The 20,571-nt window shown below is 42.1% G+C and overlaps 2 protein-coding genes across 5 annotated transcripts in view; one reads left to right on the top strand and one right to left on the bottom strand.

Moving 5' to 3' along the window:
- MTIF3 (mitochondrial translational initiation factor 3) overlaps positions 1 to 20,571 on the top strand; it is a 206,601-nt gene that overhangs the window by 86,904 nt on the left and 99,126 nt on the right. The window contains exon 1 of one of the 2 annotated variants that reach the window (XM_052671447.1): positions 19,706 to 19,734. The exons of the other annotated variant lie outside the window; for it this stretch is intronic. Coding sequence (XP_052527407.1) covers positions 19,721 to 19,734 — 14 coding nt within the window. The 5' untranslated portion in view covers positions 19,706 to 19,720. Of the gene's footprint in view, positions 1 to 19,705; positions 19,735 to 20,571 lie in introns of those variants that run through there. 2 annotated transcript variants of the gene reach the window in all.
- POLR1D (RNA polymerase I and III subunit D) lies at positions 1,659 to 20,444 on the bottom strand. 3 transcript variants are annotated; one of them, XM_052671458.1, is made up of 4 exons: positions 20,304 to 20,397; positions 19,747 to 19,934; positions 11,882 to 11,956; positions 1,659 to 3,048 (listed from the first exon to the last, which is right to left on the bottom strand). In XM_052671458.1, the coding sequence occupies exons 3-4, from the start codon at positions 11,896 to 11,898 to the stop codon at positions 2,763 to 2,765; spliced, it is 303 nt and encodes a 100-aa protein (XP_052527418.1). In that variant the 5' UTR covers positions 11,899 to 11,956; positions 19,747 to 19,934; positions 20,304 to 20,397; the 3' UTR covers positions 1,659 to 2,762. The 3 variants fall into 3 exon arrangements, with proteins under 3 accessions (XP_052527418.1, XP_052527417.1, XP_052527416.1); XM_052671457.1 differs by lacking the exon at positions 19,747 to 19,934 and having other exon boundaries at positions 20,304 to 20,444; XM_052671456.1 differs by lacking the exons at positions 19,747 to 19,934; positions 20,304 to 20,397 and adding an exon at positions 15,010 to 15,097.

The following is a 20,571-nucleotide window of genomic DNA, read 5'->3' as shown; positions in this document are numbered from 1 at the left end:
AATCAAAGAACTTTGTAAAAACCAATCATAAGGTATTTTCTCCTCCTCTTTTACATTTGTAATTAATGCTTTGTGATTAATATTCAGCGTTGGTGTGGTGAAAATCACGTTTTGGAAAACTTCTGTCCAAGATAATGATGAAGTCTGATTAAACAGCTTTTGTGACTATGGCAAGAGCAATACCCTCACCTGAATAAACTTTGTTATCCGTACAATACACACTGAGACTAAACAAATACAACATTAAGAGCTTACAGATAAACAGGAAACTCCTTTGAAGTATTTACTGCAGCAACATTAACTTAAAGCACTGGGCCGCAGTGCACTACTATGGGAAGCTGACTGTAAGAGACAAAGAATAAACTTTATTTTATTAAGAACTAAGCACTTTTAGAGGAAACAAGTGTTCAGTTAGAGAAGTCTGTAACAGGTTTTGAAAAGCCATGTTCAGCTTCAAACTTTAGCCTTTAAATCCTATCTTCAACATACTTCATACAAGTGATGGTGCTGTCACATATTATGAGCAGACAGTTGATACAAACCTGGCTTCATATACCAATTTTGATTTTCAAAACATGATGAAAAGATGAAGGTTTCTCTTATAGATAGTTAAGAAGCAGCACAGTTTTTGTTTTCAGTATGCACTTTAGGGAAAGGAAGCACTGATATATGGGGTAGACCTATGAAAGATTAACGCTTCATAGATGTTCTCTAAGTGAGAAGAAAATAGCACTGCATTAGAAACTACCTCCACAAATGAAGACAGGCATTTTTCAGCTATCTGATCTGTGTCCCATGGAAGCACAGCCTATCAACAATCCAGGTTAATTTTGAATGTATAATTTCCCTACCTTGAAAGCCCAGTTTACATTGATGCAGAATTAACAGCAGGCCTACACTAAATGGGTATACAAAGGCTCAGACATGGAAGGCTCTGAGGAAACCACGTTACCACCATTAGCCTGACTGGCAAAAGTTGATAGAAATTTGTCCTGCAGAACATCCTCGGATTGAATGCTGAGCAGTGGGGAAAGGAACTTGCTGCTGCCTAGCCAAACATACCCAGCACTGGCATTGCAGCAGAGGCTGGTTGGAATTGTAGGTGCTGCCCTTCAGAAGAAATTGCGGAGACAAAAAGCAATGTCCAGAAAATAAGGACTACAAACAACACCTGTTAATTTAAAGCAAAGATAATCCTTTGTTCTTCAAAGACACTACTTTTTCTTTGGTCCCACTTAAGTCATTAGAAGTTTTCTGAGGTGGTGGGATTTCTCCTGTAGCACTGCAGTTCCTCCGGGATATATAGGAAAATAGCTATATTCAAATTCAAAAGCACCCCACCCCCTTGGATGCACTGACCCTGGCAGCAGCAGCTGGCCTCAGAACCAGTTTAACTCCCTTCCCATTATTCAGAAGAGTCATTCTCAGCTGGTACATCAAAATTCAGACACGGTAAATGTCCACGTTGGGTTCCCCATCTCTTAGTGAAACACGATCCTTCCAAGAGGGACAGGTATGCGCAGCAAGACAAGGTATAGATGTGCCTATAGGTGGCACTCTTGTCCTGACACAACACTGAAGGACCACCAAGTGTCAGCGCTCATTTCTCTCAGTCGACAGAGGCCCAATTCAATTAAGAAACTTACAAACACCATAAATATCACAAAGCACTTTTAATGAACAATTGAAATTTTATTGTCAACACACTCGGAAACCAAAAACTATGTTCAAAACAAACATACTTCTGAGAACATCCAAAATACAAAATATTTCACACAGAAGTTTGTTACTGGAAAACAAACAAACAAAAAAGGACATGGAATATGCTGATGTATATTGTACATGCTCAAAGTCACAAGCTTAAGAACTGTACTACAAAAAAATTGCCATACAGTTTTGGAAAGTGAGCATTTGATTGTTTTTAAACATCTCTGCATTTCTAGTTCTACACTTTTACTTGGAAACTTCTTAGCAGTGGACAGAGACATGATCATTTTGTCTCCAAGGTTTGTTTTGAAAGCACCATGACCACACACTGTTCAAACTACTTCCTTACACCAGGAAGTCTAAACAGAGACAATTATTGCATTTATGGCTTTTTAGGGGTAACATTCATTATTATCAATGATAGGTTTGTGAATATACAACACACAAGACCAGTATTTTGTAGTAGTCTTTTCTGGAAAGCAAAACTAGTGTTGCCCACTTAAAATCTGTTCTTTTTATACTGTCTAAAGAAACCAAACTCCCATATTCTATACAAAATGTACGTGCTTAGCCAGGCATTGACCAATTTTCCTTTCTTCCAGATACTGTAAAGCTAAATTAATCTAAACAAGCAAAACTTCTCAATTGGTTAAGCAGCAAAGAAGTTCTGCTACCTTTATACTATAGATAGACTTAAGCTTAATTTAAATTTATTTCCAAAAGGGTAATACGACTAAATAAATTGTATCAGACAGTGACACACATATTATGCTCCATTACCAAGACCCTAAGCTTAGCCAGAAAGGGAGAGAGGAAAGGAGCAAAGGGAAGGGAATGTCTGTTCTCAGAGAACTGAAAGATTTATGCTGCACTTCACTTTTCTCTTAAAGGTCCCGAAGAAAGATTCTATAAAGCTACCTCTAACTATTTCTCACACAAGAAACCAGTTCAAAAATCTATTCTGAACAGAATCTCATTCTGAAAAGACCTAAACATCCCTGCAGTCTGATGTCTAATGACATTCTTGGCTTGTAACAACACATATTCACCTCTCTTCATCGTTTGCTAGATCGCTTTTCATACTTATCCTTTGTGTGCTGGCTCCTGCTTCGGTGCCTAGGGGGAGAGTAGCTGACTCTCCTTCTGGACTGAAAGCTGGGTGTGTATGGGTGAATTCTGTGTTTCTTTGGTTTTTCTTCTTTCCTGCTTTTGTTTGGCTCTGGCTCCTTGCTGACTTCCTTTTGCTCACGTTCTTGGTCTTGTTCTTTCTGAGACGGTAATGTGTTTTTGATGGTATTAATAAGAAATCTTTTGTTTGCACCAGCAAGAGGACATTTTAACCTGAAAGACATATAAAAGCAATCAAAAGACAAGATAAGAACATCCTGAGACAAAACTGAGAGTTTAGCTTCAATAACTTTAAGACACGTTCGTATTTTGGCTTTCCTTGCATGCCACCTAGTGTAAACTCTCAGTACAGAAGGATACACTCAAGGTTGTCTCCCTTCTTCCTTTACCTTATTTTGTAGAATAAAGGTTATTTTACTTCAATGCAATGAAAATCCATGATTTTCACAAGGCAGCAGGAAGCAGATGGGGCAATGCTCATGTTTACCACACTGCTTGTAAGGTGACAATATATTTATTTGTCAGTGCTTAACTTAGCAATTTAGGAATCAAATATTTAGTAACATTCTATGTCAAATGAGAATGTTTTACAAGGCTATAATGCTGACTGTAGTAGATGAAATAAAATATTGAAATATCTGAAATATTTAGAAAGTAAAAGAAACATCTGCATGAAGAATCCAAATAACTTCAGGAATCAAACACATAAAGAAGGCATGCAAATTTTAACCTACATTAGCAACCACCAAACAAAATATTTTATTTCTTTTTCTTGAATAGAAAAGACATGTTGTCAATTCTCTCCCATTGTTTCCAACTTGTTTTTTTTTCCTCATTGCACATAATTTATTAGCCTGTTTTAGTAAACACATACTCTATACTGCATTTATCTTCCTGGTATCAGTTCCACACTACTTATTCCCAATTTTTCATCTCTTAGAGAATGGAATGAAAACAATATAGCTTTGAATATATGCCTTTGAACTGGACGTTGTATTTATTTCAGATCTGCCTATTAAGCACTACTTGTTCTTGTCCTCAAAGAACTTAGAGCCATTTTAGAAGTATGCATTAAACAACCAAATTGTTTCATTTCTGTTATATGTTTCTTGACATTTTGACATCATGGTTAGTTTAGAGCCTTGTAGATTTTATCCATATAAATCTACATTATTTTCATAGAGTAAAAAAATGCCTTGGATTGGAAGGGACCTGAAAGATCATCTAGTTCCAACAGATGGGCAGGGCTGCCACCCACCAGCTCAGGCTGCCCAGGGCCCCATCCAGCCTGGCCTTCAGCACCTCCAGGTACCCACAGCACCCTGGGCAGTCTGTGCCAGTGCCTCACCACCCTCTGAGTAAAGAATTTTCCCTCAACATCTAATCTAAATCTCCCCTCACTTAGTGTAAAAGCTGCTCCCCATTGCCCTATCATTTTCTGCCCATGCTAAATGTTGGCCTTCCTCCTGATTATAAGCTCCTTTCAAGTACTGCAAGTCCACGATGAGGTCAAATCTAGCTTAAAGAAAAATAATAATTAAGATGCTTTGTGTAGATGTTTTGTAAACCAAGGAGACAGTCATTATGTATTAGGTGTATTACTGAGTGCAAGTACACAGCTAATATTTGTCAGTAGAAGAGTGTTTCCATTTCAAGCTACGTCAGCTAAGAACATGGCAAACAAAATGCCATGCTACGCAAACACCAGCCAACATTCAAGTCCCCTGCATGTCTTCTGCCAGCACTGAACTGTTGTATCTCAATGCTTCCTACCGAGAGGCTTTCTCTTGGATGCATTAAGGTACAAATTATTTTACATTTGTCTCTTTCCTCTTCCTTTTCTTAAAAGCCAATGTATTGATTAAGCACTAACATATATAGCACCAGAATGAGATAGTCTGCCCTAAATAAATCCATTTTGCTGAAGTATTTATTTCCTTTTGGCACTAGGAGTGCTGCCTGAGCTATACTAAGAATGAAAACTGATGAGAAACGCAGGAATTCAGGGTCAGTTAAGGGGTGCCATTAATTCACTATCACAGTGATAAAGAACGAGCCCGTGGGTTTTCATGGAGCAGCAGTAAGTCATGGCACTGAAGAGAAACATCAGTTTCACTGACCTCAGTCTTTAACAAAACGTACTCTGCCATTAAGTCTTGAAAATAAATGAGATTATGGCATATGAGAAACACTACACATGCACACTCATAAGTCCAAAATGTTTACATATATATACGCCATATACGTAATGGTGAAAATTCAAAAAGAACTGTATTATTAACTCACTCATGTCCTTTAGAGCATTTCTGAAGGTAAGAAAATTGTAGAGTACTCCTATTAGCACCCTCGTGAAGACAAGCCTTTGGCTTGCTGCAGTTCTGTTCCTGCAGTGCTCAATGCGACAGCTTTGCCCTCCATGTAAATTATGAAGTATCGGGAAGAAAGCGCAGCCTATGCATGGTGGATCACAATCTCCTGGCTATGAACTGCGCCACAGAACAAACTGCAAAAGCTTCGAGTAAGTAAAAGAGTAAAAGTAAAATAAGAAAAAGTAAAAGGTGTTAAAAGAGCATTAAGGTGCCAAACTCAAGCTTGCCTGAAGCAGAACTGCAGGCATGACCATGAACGCACACTACAGTTTTAAAGCAACCTAGTTTACAAAACAGATTCAGTTTTGCAGCAAAGCATTCACTCAGTGTAACAGTTTACCTGCTGTATTTACACAAAGAATCCCATCTCCCTCCAAAGACAAGTCTTACATCCCCCCACATTTCTCTGCTATGCAGTGATGAAATGGCAACTTCACAGTTTAAGCAAGAAAAAGAGACACAAACCATCCTTGCATACATACATCAATTCTTACTCTCCCTTTTGATGTTTTCAGTCACTTCTATTTAATAATCATCTTACTTTTCAGCCAATGCCTGCCATCAAGTTTAGCACAGTAGTTCAGTACACAAGTGTACATTATGGCTTCTTTTCAGTAAAACTCACTAATGCTGCTTAAGATGCTGAAGTACACTGCCAGTCTCCCTTCTGCTGTGTAATAGAACATGTCAAACAGGCTTGGCACAGTCAGCCTCAGTATACAGATCAGATCATCAGATCTTTCAAGGAAACAGTTTTTTATGCATGAACTTAGAGAAACATTACTACCACTTCCAAATTACCATGGAAAATACAGTATTTAAAAGAATAATGACTGAAGGCACAAAAAGCAGCTGGAGGTTGTTCTACCAGAGCAGTTTTCCAAAGCAAGTAATCTAGGCCGCTGTGCTTTCACAAGGGATCTCACAAAAGAGGCTGCCTGGAACCACACTGCAAACTCTTACATACGGTCTTGGCAGCCAGATGCACCTGGCAGGACTTTGCATGGGAACCTGTGCTCTGATCATAACAGTTTAAAATACTTATGTCACAATGTCCATCTGTGCCTCATTCCTTCACCTCTTCATATCCAATGAAAAAGATGCTGTGGAATCACGTCGCAGCGTTCCTGCATAATGACACAACACTCATTCAAAGACAAGATGTAACATAGTGTATCTCTGTTCCTATGCCCTCAAATCTTTCTTATCCTTATTATTTCACATTCTGCAATGTTTCTGGCCAACTGATTTGGTATTGGTTGGGCAGAAAACTATATATAGGCATGAAACTAATCTCAGGAGTACTCTGCAAGAAAGAGAGCTAAAAATAATTTAATGCTTCCAACATTTATCTATTTGTTGCAATTTCATCTGCTCTGACAACGCAGAGCTGAACAAGCCATCCCAAAATATCCTGTTTTCCATATCTTATTTTAGGAAGCCAGTTCAGCCTTAATTCACTTGATGCCAGGATCCTTGAAGAACAGGTCCATACACCAGAAGAAAAAGAAATAATTAAGTCTCCAGAACGTGTCCCCATAGTCACTTTTGCAGTATTTTGACTGACATTCTCAAAGTGAAAACAGCCCTTTAAATGAGACCTAACTCCACTGCTCTTAGGAAGCTTATGAATTACATACATAGGATTGACAAAACCTGTAAGAAAATCTGAGCGTATAGCTTGATTCTACCTGAAGACACACAGTGCAAATCCCCAGATATAGCAGTGTAGGATACCCTGTCTGTGTCAATCATCCTCTGATGAATCAAGAATATCTGCATGCATCAGCACAGGTTGGGGTCTGACCTGCTGAAAAGGAGTTCTGCAGAGAAGGACCTGGGTGTTCTGTTGGGAAGCAGGTTGGCCATGAGCCAGCAGTGTGGCCCTTTGGCCAAGAAGGCAAATGGGATCCTGGGGTGCATTACAAAGAGTGTGGCCAGCAGGTGCAGGGATGTGGTTCTCCTCCTCCGCACTGCCATGGTGAGGCTACATCACGAGTGCTGTGTCCAGTTCTGGGCTCCCCAGTTCAAGACAGAAAACTTCTAGAGAGAATCCAGTGGAGAGTCACAAGGATGACTGGAGCCTTGGAGCGTCTTCCATATGAGGAAAGGTTGAGAGACTTGGGGCAGTTCAGCATGGAGAAGATAAGACCGAGAAAGGATCTCATTAATGCTTACAAATATTAAAGGACCGGAGTTAAATGGATGGGGCCAAGCTCTTTTCAGTGGTGTGCAGTGACACAAGGGGAAATGGGCAGAGACTGGAACACAAGAAGCTTCATATGAACAGAAGAAAGATCAACTTTACTTCAGAGGCAACGGAGCAGAGAAATAAGCTGCAGACAGAGGCTGTGGAGCCTCCTACTCCGGAAATATTCAAAATCCAGCTGGATGCTTTCCTGTGCAATCCAGGGAGCCTGCTTTAGCATGGGGTTGGACTACATGATTTCCAGAGGTCCCTTCCAACCTCTACAACTTTGTAATACATTTATCTATTTCAAGTGTTCCAATTCTATTTGTCCCTAACTTCCCATCTTGGATCCAGCTGGTTCTTCAAGCATTAACTTCCAGACAGCTGCTCTAATGTCTTTTCTCATCTCAAAAATCACATAACCCTAACAGCATCAGAGAAAGTTAAGTTACCTACTCTTCATCTTCACATGAACATCTTCAGAGGAGGATCCTCCTTTCCCCTACACATTTTCTTTCCTGTGATTAGGTCCACTCATGTTTGAACCAGACACATCAGCAGCAGATTCTACAGCAACACAAGAATCACCGTGGCCAGAAAGCACATATGAATGGATGACTGAAAGAACTAGTAATAATGTAGTGCTAAGAGCAAGAATCTTTAGAACATCTAAGGAACAAGTCAATGCTCAAGAGTCAGTAACATAAAAGCTACAAACAACATCTAATATTTCTTGAAGAAATCTTTCATGGACCTACACACCACCAATCTTAAGTAAAGTGTGAAGCCAATCAGCTAGATCTCTTAACCAAGAGCTCACGCAGCCCATGTTGAGGCAGTTTAAGGCCAGCAGATACCCTAGCACCAGCACTACTCTCTTACTTCCTCTCCTCAACAGGACAGGAGGAGAAAATGTGATGAAAAAGCTCACAGGTTCAGACAAGGACACAAGTAAAACAGACTCAGTGTAAGGGAAATTAATTTATTGGCAATCAATAACAAACAAGAGTAGTGAGAACAAAAAGGAAACTACAACCACCTTCCTCCCATCCACCCTCCCCTACCTGCTCCCACCAAAAAGCACAGGGGAATGGGGCAGCAGTCAGTCCCTAACGCTCGCCTGTGCTGCTCCTTCATGGTCACTCTGCCTCCACTCCAAGTAGGGTCCCTTCTGCAGGATGCCATCCTTCTGATCCTGCATGGGATTCCCATAGGTTGCAGTTCGTCCAGCACAGCTCCAACACGGCTCTGTATCACAGAGCCTATCATTTCAGGAACACGCTGCTCCAGCATGGGGCCCCACGAGTGGCAGATCTCTTGGAACTCCTCCTCTGACATTGGGTAGCTGCTGAGTTCTGCTCACAGAGGCCACTCTCAGAGTCCCCTCACCTCATTCCACCAAAATCTTGCCATGTAAACCCAATACACATATCCACGAGTGTCAAGTAACTCTTCTGCATAAAGCTTTTGCTCAGTGTCAGTGCCCATCTCCGTGTTGGGACAAGCCTCCCCTATAACAGGACCTGAATCACATAGGTTGCAGCACCTACCCACACTATCCACAGAAAACTTGTGAGGCAACCTAACAGAGACAAAACATTCTCAAACTGGAAGTAATAACCAGCAACACTGTCCTATATTTTCAAGGCTGAACTGTTGTCTTGGAGCTGGGCTGAAGGACAACACTTCACACATCTTTCTCCTGACTGTCAGCTACACTATGTCTGAGCTTGAATTGCAAGCATCAAACAGCAACTGACTATCCACATCATATGAGGAGACTACAAAAAGCTAGGTAGGGATGCCTGGGGATCTTCTTTAAGCACTGTACTTGAGCTGTGGAGAATTAATCACTGTGAACAGTAATGGAGCAGTTGTATAGATCTGAAAACAGTCCCAGAGCAGTGTTCAGAGGCTTGCTGGCTAAGGTTTTGCTTCCAGCAACACCCACCAGGAGACTCTATTCCTTTGCAATGGTATGCACAACAGTTTTCTGTGAACATCACCTTGACACACACTTCCCTTTATTAACTAATTCCTGTCAAATATCACTGACATATAATTCCCCATATCCAACAGCTGCTGAAAACAACATAAACTGGAATCTGTGAAGTATGAGCAGCAGCTGCATTTGCCTCTCCTCATCCAAAGAAAAGATGGCAAAACCAATCTTCTTTCCATAGGTCCAGTTACTTCCACTGTCCAGTGCCTATGCAGGATTGATGGCCTTATGGTAGATCTTTCCAGGGGTTCTACATTGCTCCTCCAAGACTCCCATGACAAAAGACTGAGGTAATCCCACAGGTCTTCGTGTGTGAACCACACCTGTAATCATTTTGAGTTTGGCAAAGAAGGGAGGATTTGTGTTCTACCCATCAAGATTGTACTTTAATCAAGTTGGTGATGATCTCATCTGTTTGCTTCTACCAGTTTATGCTTTCCTGGATTTGGTCTTTTAACATATATTTTCATGTTCACTTCATTTAGCATCCACAAAGCTCAGAACAGCAGCTATATTCTTTTCAGTAGTTTACAGTTGCAAGAGTATACATCAGTACTGGATGTAATCCCTGAAGCCCTTTGGGATTTACTGTTTAATGATGTTTACATCTGATGGTATTTTGTTGCACTGCAATACTCAGCTTAGTACAGTCTCCAAAGATTTTTCTCTCTTTGAGAGAATTGTCATATGCAAAAATATCACCTGTCAATGCAGAATATCCTGAGCTGCAGGCTGTTAGAAGCTGGAACTGCATACTGAGGATGTACTGCTATTTTCTCATATAATTCTTAGCCCATTTCCTAGACCCTAATTATTGGTCACTGACGGAGACAGGGCAATGCAGAGATGGATCCCTTATTTGAGTCAGTAAAGTACAGCTATTCTTACATTTCTCCACAGTTAAAAAGATCCTTACTTCAACAATCTCAGGTTATCACTGTGCCAAACATCATGTCAATAGCCCTCCTCTTTCTGAAGCCTTCTTGGAAATCCTCTTCTCCTACATCTTGAGCACAACTCTGGCCCAACCAACTGCTACTCCAAAGAACAGGGCACCCTCTGCTATGCCTCTGGGCATCGTGTGTTTGTAAGCCACATGTTAACCCCCCTGTGCCAATAACCATAGCTGTGCGGGACCTCTGCTCTCACACAGACAAGAAATAAGAAATAGCCAGGAGTAGAGGCCCACGCACACTCCAGGAAGATATTCCAGGCTGCACAAACTGTAGCAAAGTCAGGGAGGAATGCCAGAGTATCTTCCAGAAGAAATCCTCCACATCTGGAATTAACTTGCAAATGTTTGGGTGCATACAACACTTAATAGCGCTAATTATCTGCATAGGTTTACCTGGTAAATTGGCAAAGCTCACAGAGGACAAGTGTGTTAGAAAAACTGTAGCCACACTGGGGGATTAAATCAATTTAATTATTCTCCTATAAAGGGTGTAAATTGCATCCCTAGCAGAAATATTGGGTAAAATACACACACACAGAATTTGTCTAGAAAACATAAAGGATTGTCTTTTTTGAGCAAGACAATTTTCATCTCTTCACAGCTGCTAAAACAAACATAGCTAAGAAATCAGCCAAGAAATTCACAACCAGCACAGGCTTATCTTGTAATGCTGTTGGTAGAGGAAGCCAGACCTTATCTACAAATGAGTTTACCACACTCAATTGTTGTATTGCTTGTGTGAACATCCCTAGATCCAACAGCCAGCCTCTTATCAAAGTCAGATACATTATTTTAAGATGAATGACTCTTTTCACCATGTCATTTTTTCTTTCATTGCAATTATATTCATTATATTCCATTATAATCTACCTGTAAAACCTGAAATATTGCACTGGAGATCTACCATCATATTTCACGTCGGATTTAAATACTGATACCTTTTTCCCCACTTGCTATACAATTTAGCCTCAGCGTTATAGATTTTTTTAGTACTTATAAAAAAAGGTCTCCTTCCAAAAGCCAGGTTATAGATTCAGTTCATTTTTTAGCTGAAATTTATACATGGATTCTCTGCTAGAGGATAATTTATTACTTTTATTGTTTGAGGCTAAGGCTTCTTTTTATGTGCTATCAATGTTTTTAATTTAAGCAGGATCCAACCAAGTAACATATGGCCAGTATGAAAGTAACATATATATAGATATATTCATATGTATAAAGACTCATAGAGTTCTGATCTAAACTTCACAACATAATTCAATCTACGGTAGTAAGGCAATACCACTCCAGATGCGACACCCAGCTCTCCAATTACTTTGCCTTCAACACATTCAGCCAAGCAATTTTATGCTGGCAGAATTTTCTTCAGCTTCTTTATTATTGGGGCTCTAATTTTGCCCAGACAAATTAATACCTGGGTGAAGAAAATATTTAAACATGATGCAAATTAAAACAGAAAGACTTCTGTCACCCATTAAATACAAAATCTATTTTGGCATCAGTCATTCACTTCCTTTGGCACAACTTACCAGCCCATCGCTCCCATTGTTTCAGCTCTGGTTCTCCCACGTTTTGCCTCCTTCAGTAACTCTTCCACAGCCTTCCTAAACACGAGGAGAGGAAGAGTCACCACTTGAGGAAAACAAGAACTTACTACTTCACGCACTTATGTAAAGTGGAAAGCTTTTTTGTTTAATTCATTACAGGGAAGAAAGAGGAAATGCTGGAAACACAACAACTGCAACGTTGATTTCAATTCAAGAGTAGAAATAAAGTGCATGGAACTGGTACACTACTCTAAAAAGCACAGTCCCCAAGGTTTTTGGGAACACTCTCCCCTGCTGTCAACTTTGTTTCTTCCTCAAGTCCTCCAAGCATAGCAGATCTGTTTCAAAACCAATTAGATGACACCAGCAAAATACCAAGCAACCAGCTGACATATTTCTACCAGTTGTTAAACTGTACCAGTTGTGGTTCAGTGGTGGAAGAAAGGAGCTCTTCTCTGCTTATTAACAGCTGCCATTCAAAAAGGACTTCACATTACCAAGACCTTCCAGTACAAACCAGCCAGATTAACACTAAAGCAATTAAATAACCATGCTCACTTAAAAAGTCATTGGAGAATACAACTTACTCAAGTTGTAGCTAATTCCTGCAGTGTCAATCTTTTCAGTTTTCATTACACTTTAATTTCAATTTCAAATAAAACTTTAATAACTGTTTGACATTACATGGTTGAAGTTAATGGGAAAGCCAATAAGGAGATAAAATGAGTCATTTATTTCATAAATTGGATGCATAAGCTAACAGTTGGGTTAGTTAACTGTAAGCAAAAAATGCCACCCAGTGAGAACTGTTAGACAGAACAGGAGAGCTATGCACCTGGCTATAACTCACAGCATGAAGCTAAGCATCAGCAGCACTGATACGGGTAAGACTGAAGGCTCAAGGAATTAAAAGCAGGAGGTAACTGAGAGGGTATGTACTGCTCAGCTCTCCCAGCTGTAGTGTGGCAGAATGGCCGTTGGCATCAAGCCGACCAAGAGCATCACCATTCACCTAGTGCAAGAAAAGAAAGGTGCGAGTTCTTGAGCCTTCAACTCAAGGTGCAAAGAATCCATGCCCTATCACGATGTTACGGCACTCGCAGCATCCTAGGATTCTGTTGCTTTGCTGTAACAGATTACAAAAAAGAAAAAACCCTGAGTATAATTTCTGATGTCAAGCCAAAACTGAGATTAGACAATTCAAGGCTCATCATCTAACAGAAGCAGCAGAGCCAAGACAAAAAGCAAGCAGCTTCTATGGCAGGTCTATGTGAGGAAATATTGCAGGGCTTTAAACATCTAACACAGTTGTTTGTTACCATTTAGGTTACTGAAGTCTGCACAGAAAACACAAAAGGTCTTAGCTTTAATTGCATACACTATACGTGAATGAAATAAAATGCATAGGAATTAAAACTAAATAGTAACGCATTTCCTTCAGTACTTCACAAAAAAACTTGATGCAGCCACACAGCAGTCAGTCAAAGTCTATCCCTCTTCAGTTTGCTATGGTCCTAACATAAATTTTCCCAACTCCATTCATTAGGACTGGTTGGTGACATTTTATATGCACACACACAATTTCTTCTGTATTGCTTTTGGTCATGTTTTGCTTTTTTCTGGTAAGAGAAAACAAACTGGTGCTAAATGGGTACAGTGTAAAATGCACCAAGATACAGCCACTCTTTGTACAGCTACCTGTGCAGAACCGCAAGCAGAGCCGTCAAATTTTACACTTACAGCAATCTGTCATTGAATTATTTCCTGACTTCAGAGCAATTTACAGCAAGTACCATTTTAACTGAAGATTTCTAAACAAACTCCTGGAATCTGCCATTGATCCTCAAAGAGCATAGAAATGCTCCTTGACCAACCTATCTGTCTGAATAGTCCTTCATTTCAAGGGGAAACAATTCCATCCAAAAAAAAGAGATCTATGCCAGGCAGATACACAGATACTCACAGACTACAGCTTGCATGTGAAGGGTTTGCAAAATAAAGAGCCCACAGAAACAACAGCAGGGAAATGCACCAAGAACTGTTGTGTTATTTGTCCATTCACTCATCTATTAATGGCACATTGGCTTAAGGTCTCTCACAGAATTGCCTCCAAGGTTATCAGTATGATCTGAGCAGCAGCTGTGCTTGGGGTACTTCAAGTCCATTTTTAAGCACATATTTCACCACAACATTCAGCGCATCTGCTCACTCAAGGAAATGGAGTATCAGCACAGTAAGCTGTTGTGTCAGAGTTATTTGCACCTAGATGCAGCACTGCCCTCTCAACCTAGCCAGGTACAGCAGCATTCCCAGGCGAGAGCAGAGAGACGTGGCACTGCAATGCCCCAGTACTGCAAGAACTGTAAGAAACGCAGGCTCAGCTACCAAAATGTAGCAGATGTCACACACTTTGTGAAGTCAAGGCAGAATGCATTTTTCTCTCCAGACTTAGAATTTACCACCTGAGCAGCATGAAGTAGCTCAGAGGGAGCACAGCAGGAGCACGCGGCCTCTGAAAGCCTGTCCTGAGCCTCCAAACAGAAGCACCAGACAAAGGGCAGGAAAGAGGAAAAAAGCTCCTCACTGTTACTACTGTAGCTGCCAGATGTTGTGATTGTAAGAAATCTATATAGCTGTCAGATTAAAAGCCTCTATATCTGCCATTATTTTATTTAAAAAATCATAAATCAAAGCATTTCAGCCATAAAACAGTAATAAAACACACACATAAATATTTTAAACAGCTGCAGTTCAGCTTTAGTGGAAACATCAGAATAAACTAATATGGTGACATCAATTCTATTAACTTGGGTAGGAATTATAAGCCATATGAGATACTACTTTGCAATGTTTATATCACAGATCAGACTGACTTGGCATCTGCCTCAGCAACCTGAAGTCAACATCTTCAGCTGTAACAGAAGTTATGGCATAATACTGCCTTTTACCATTATTATTATGCCTAATCACTGCATCTTTACAAAGACCTTCTGATGTGCACAGACCAAGGGAAAAAATTCTCAGATCATCTTTGAAATGATGTGTTTCCACTCACTGAACCCACATTCTCTGCATAAGTAAGTTAAAAGCTATGCAAACAGGGTTTTTACTTTGCTTTTAAAGGCCTCTTGGGACTCAGCATTCCTTGCCATCTTCATTTTTACAGCGTGGTTACAACTGAAGCATTCCTGCAGCCGGCAGATTCAGCTCCAAGCACACAGCTTTCACATGAGAAGAAAATAAAGGGATGGAAATCAGGAGTGGAAAACGAAAGGCAGGAGCATATTAAAGAGCACAGTAATCATTCTGGCACCTTTCATAGCAAGGATAGCAATCACTACTTTGAACTAGTGGCAGTTCTTCTTGAGCAATCACATTTTGCTAAACAATACAGTAGCGTGAGAGTGCAGGTGTACAAATGCTTTCTATCTTCATGAGTATTGTCCAAGATCTATTTACATTTCTGAAGGATGAGACTTTGTCATCTATATTCCAAGGCCACAGGCAAAGCTTCCACCTCACAAACTCTAACAATTTGCATTATAAAGTGCACATGTCCTAAGAATGGGAGAATATTAAGCTTTGAAGTCAGGCAAAATTACATCTGTTTTCTATTCTTCATTCAGGGACTGGGCTTCATCATTCTTCTGAAAAAGCAAACTTATAAACTGAAATATGAACTACAGCTACAGGCGATGAAAACACCACATAACTAGAGACTATCAAATGCTTTTAATTATAGACAAAACTGTAAGGGGAAAATACATCATGCTAGGTCCAACAGCCTGGGAGAGCCTCACAGCTCTGTGCCCCAAATCCAACTTGCAGCAAAGCTGAAAATCTGTGCCCAGCAGGCACATACATACACTGCAGGCATGTGGGCCCTTTCTCACTGCAGTGGCTACCATCCAGTGTCACCCACTCCAGCCTCCCCAGGTGCTGGCAGCAACCCACCAGCTCTTGGTTCCAACACAGCTGCTGGCACCACAGACACGAGGTCCCTCCAACCCTGCTCTGACTCCAGGTACTGCACTCACAGCCCCATAGAACAGAGTCCTCAACCAGGAAAGGGCTGGAAAGGAATTTCAGGCAGGACAGACTGTGCTGTTCAAGCACAGGGCACGACCAAGCATGTGTAACTACCAGCAGACTGTTCACAGATGACCAGTCCTTTTTATTCCCTTACTCATTCATTTTTCCACTCCTCCCTGAATCACCTATATCAACCCATTTCCCTAACTTTGGTTTCTTCCCTAAACATCCCATAATAAGCCTTGTGCAACCTTGAAATGCTCCTTCTCACCATCTCACAACATGTCCCATATCCCAGACAGCAACATCCTTCAGTCCCAAAGATGCTGCAGCACCGAGTCACTGCAATGGGACACCAGGAAGGAGATGCTCATCCTTCCAGTCTTGGCCTTGGGTTCCAGGTGCCCTGCACTGCCTTGGGCCACTGGGAGCTGGTGGCACCAGGGGTAGGGGAGCTGGAGCAGAGCTGTGTATAAGGCCTCCTGCTGCCGTTAGGCCTCTGCAAGCACACAAGTTAACTAACCCTGCCATTGCTGCTTATGCCATTGTCTTATTGGAGATCTCAAAGAACTGCAACGGCAATGTATTTAGTGGAATTGCTTCACACCACGCAATCGACTACTGAAACACACAGACATGCAAGCAGAAAGGCAATACTGGCATTCAACAGCTCCTGAAGTAAGAGAAGGGATATCTTACCACATGCAGCTCTACCAAAGACCCTCAGAGCATCACTGACTGCTTGCAGTCTATACCATAACCTGAAAGGGCAGGCTGCTTCGCTGCTGGACCCCCACATCACTGAATGCTCAGACCTACCTGCTGGACTCCTGGTCCTGGCAGAGAGCTGCAAGATCCAGAGAAAGCAACAGGGCTCTTTTTAAAATCAGTATACTCAAATTAGTGTTATGCTGACAATGTAACTTATTTCTGGTCGTGTGTAGGGCTGGAAATAGGAACAGATTTTGGGTGTTCTAATTATATCCAAGTAATTGTCACCCAGAACTTCAGTTAATCAAAGGTCTGAAGATAATGCTTTCTACAATGGAGGAACAGTAACGAAGGCCAGTGTTGTTCATAATGAACTCCTATGAGCTAGTTGGTCCTGTCTGCACACACTTATTGATGAAAAGAGATGCCAGAAAAGAAGCTTAAGCCAGAACATTCATAGCAAGGATAAAGAAATACACAGTACAAATACACATACAAATACACCCCAAAATTCTCAATGTAGAACATCTCTGCCTTTGAAGATACACGGGGCATGCTGATGTTCTCATCTTTCACAGATCAAGATTGTAGCTTATTTAAATATTCTGTTCGTCAGTCTCATAAGTGCTATTTTCAGGACATTTCCATGCTGTTGTTCTCGACAGCTCCATCTGAAACAATGATATCAGCTTGCAGACCAATTTCTGCCATGGGAGATAAGGCACAAATGGGAAATAATGACCTAATTATGACATTTCTATTTTAAATGTTAAAAACAATAGTAAGAAATGTCAATTAATTTCTCCAAGGTGCAAAGCTTACTTATTAAGGAGTGTAATTAGGACATTTATGCAGCAAAATAGTAGGCTATCAATTCTCAACTCAACAAGAGGCCTCTTGTTACAAAACCCAGTAATGGTCTTTCTTGGAACTCAGAACAGTATCTTCTTTAGGAAACACTTACTTCCAAGATGATGCTCCAAGCAGGCATGGTAGGCAATTCTAATAAGATTCTGAAATATTTATAGCTAGTGAGAGAAAGACTTCACTGTGGAACAGTTTGGATATATGGTAAAACAAAATCTCTGCCTTTACACTGCCAGGGGAACCTCATTTTTTTTCTGTGCTTCCAACACAGACACCAAGCACAAACATCATTTAGGAAGGGGGAAAAAAAAAGAGGTGGGGATATTTAGTAGAAATTAAGTAGCAAAAGCAAGTACACATGCTTGCAGCAGAAACAGACAGTTCCTGGTAGCTGATTTGTAAGGGTTTTCTTTACAGTACTGCCTATTGGGTCATATACCTTAACATCATCATTACACACAAACAGAATTTATGCCAGGATTACTTTGGGATCACAAGATACCTCTGGCTTACAGTCTGGATCTGCACTGACATACCAGAAAAGTTCAGAGGAAAAAACACCAGCTCAATTTTCCAACAAAGGTTATTGGGTGAAATGGGAAATAACTGAGTAAAACGCAGTGAACAGTAATACTTTACTGATTTTAAGACTACTTCATTTTTTAAATCCATAGTATGCAACAGCTGCACAGTAACCTGCAGGTCAGCATTCTCCTTCTGCAGTGACTCCCACTTCTACTGATGTGAAGAAAGCCTCAGACACAAGATGAAGCATGAGTCAGACACACAAAAACAGGCAGTAGGGACAGAACAGGACAAGCTGGATGAAGACTCTTCCTAAACAATTACAAACAAGTAGCAGAGTCTGCTTCTCTTAGCAGATTCCAGTCTGGAATGCTAGGAAACAAAATTCACTTCAGACCTGAAAAAACACATGCGAAAACAGTTACAGCTCCACAACACAGCCTCATGACCCCATCATTCCATGCTCATTTTCCAACACGCTGCCATGGAAAGAACAGTGGATCCCAAAGCAGTCTGAAGCAGGATGGAATTCCAGAAGGGGTTCCTAGAATAGAGGGCAGCCTGTTTTAACCACTGTATGGAGGCACAAGTCCCCACCACAACAGCAGCAGAAGGCAGGCAGCGCAGAGTCAAAGAATCACAGAATGGCTTGGGTTGGAAGGGACCTTTAATCCCATCTAGTTTAACCTCCCTGACAAGGGCCAGCTGCCACCCACCAGCTCAGACTGGCCAGGGTCCCATCCAGCCTGGCCTTGAGCTCCTCAGGGATGGGGCACCAACAGTTCCTCTAGGCAGCCTATGCCAGTGCCTCACCACACTCTGAGTAAAGAATGTCCTCCTAACCTCTGACCTAGGTCTTTGCTCTTTTAGTTTAAAACTGCTCCCCACTGTCCTACCACTACCTGCGTGTGTAAGAAGTTGGTCTCCCTCCTGCTTATAAGCTTTAAGCACTGGAAGTACAAAATACTGTCCGCAAGCAAAAAGTGCTTGGAGCGGCACAAACAAAAACAGCATTCATGCCTATATAAAAAGAAGCTTTAATATTTAAACTGATGATCTGAGTAAAGAAGTGCCTTACCAAGAATTAAAGGCTTCTTGGAAAGCATTATACTCTCTATCCTTGCCACCACCAGTGGCATCACATGTATCTAATTTCAAAAATGTGTCAGATCTAAGCAGAAAGAAGTGACTTAACATAGAATCACTTCCATTCGAAGACACCCTTAAGGCCACCTGCTCCAACCCCCCTGAAATAAACAGGGACACCTAGCACTATATTGGGTTGAACAGAGCCCTATCGAGCCTGGCCTTGAATGCTTCCAGGGACAGAGCATCCATCACCTCTCAGAGCAACCTGCGCCAGTGCCTTACCACAGTGATTGTAAAAGAACTTCTTCCTTACTTCCAGAGTATATGTCAGCTCTTTTACTCTGAAACCATGTCCCCTTGTCCTACTGCAACAGACTGCTAAAGTCTGTCCCCTTCTTTCTTACAGTCCCTCTTTATATACCGGAAGGCCACTCTCAGGTCACCTTAGAGCCTTCTCTTATCCAGGCTGAACAGCCCCAGCTCTCTCAGCCTGTCCTCACAGGGATGTGTTCCACCCCTTGCATCATTTTTGTAGCCCTTGTCTGGATGCACTCCAACAGCTCTTTGTCTCTCCTGTACTGAGGACTCCACATCCACATGCAGTACTCCAGGTGAGGCCTCACCAGTGCAGAGCAGAGGGGCAGGATCACTCCCTTGGCCTGCTGGCCACACTGCTTTGGATGCAGCCAGGATACAGTTTGCTCTCTGGGCAGCAAAGGCAGCCATGTCCAGCTCATGTCCAGCTTGTCATCCAGCAGCACTCCCATGTCCTTTTTGTCAGGCCTTCCCACCAGCACTCTCAGATACATCCCTTAGAAGTTATGAGACAGAACCATGGGATCACTTCGCTGTAACAGTTCCACGCAGCTGTTTGCAAAAACCCCAACCTCTTTTCATTAACCAAATAACTTTAACCACCCATTTATAAGGCCTTTCACTCTCGCCTCTAAGTAACACCAGACGAACGCTTACAGGAACAATTACGCAGAGATGTACGCTACCGTCCAGCTCAAGAGCTCAAGAGCTCAAGGCTCAGAGCAGCGCGCAGGCCGCTCACGCCGAGCCCTGCAGGCCAGGAGCCGACACCGGGCCGGGCCCGAGGCCCCGCAACCCCACAGCGCAGCCCAGCGCCAAGGAGAAGCCGTGGCCCGACCCTCTGCACAGTGCGGCCGCCCCTCACCTCTCCAGCTCCGGATCCTCCTCCATAGCGGGCTGCTGCACGGCTTGTCACGCTGATGCCGGCGCCATTCCTGCTCTCAGCCCAGCTCCTCGGGGCAGAGCGAGCAGGCGCAGACGGCAGCGAGGATCAGGAGCAGAGGGGGCGGGGAGGGAGTGGAGGCGCGGCCGGGCGGGGCGGGGCGGGGCGAGCCCCCGGGCAGCCGTGCGCCCCGCCCCACCTTGCCCCGCCCCGCCGCGGCTTGCGCTCAGGAGGGCGGCGATGTTCCGCC

The sequence above is a fragment of the Tympanuchus pallidicinctus genome, unplaced genomic scaffold, assembly GCF_026119805.1.
Source record: "Tympanuchus pallidicinctus isolate F22 unplaced genomic scaffold, pur_lepc_1.0 scaffold11, whole genome shotgun sequence".
Classification (NCBI taxonomy): Eukaryota; Metazoa; Chordata; class Aves; order Galliformes; family Phasianidae; genus Tympanuchus; species Tympanuchus pallidicinctus.
Note: the sequence above shows the minus strand (reverse complement) of the source record. Positions and strands in the feature narration are given on the sequence as shown.

Excerpts from the sequence above, each read along its gene's own strand:
- POLR1D (XM_052671456.1), bottom strand. The coding sequence starts at position 15,041 with ATGCTGAGTCCCAAGAGGCCTTTAAAAGCAAA. Across the intron at positions 11,957-15,009 it reads AAGAGGCCTTTAAAAGCAAA|GAAGGCTGTGGAAGAGTTAC; the intron begins GTAAAAACCCTG and ends CCTCGTGTTTAG. Across the intron at positions 3,049-11,881 it reads ACAATGGGAGCGATGGGCTG|GTTAAAATGTCCTCTTGCTG; the intron begins GTAAGTTGTGCC and ends TATGTCTTTCAG.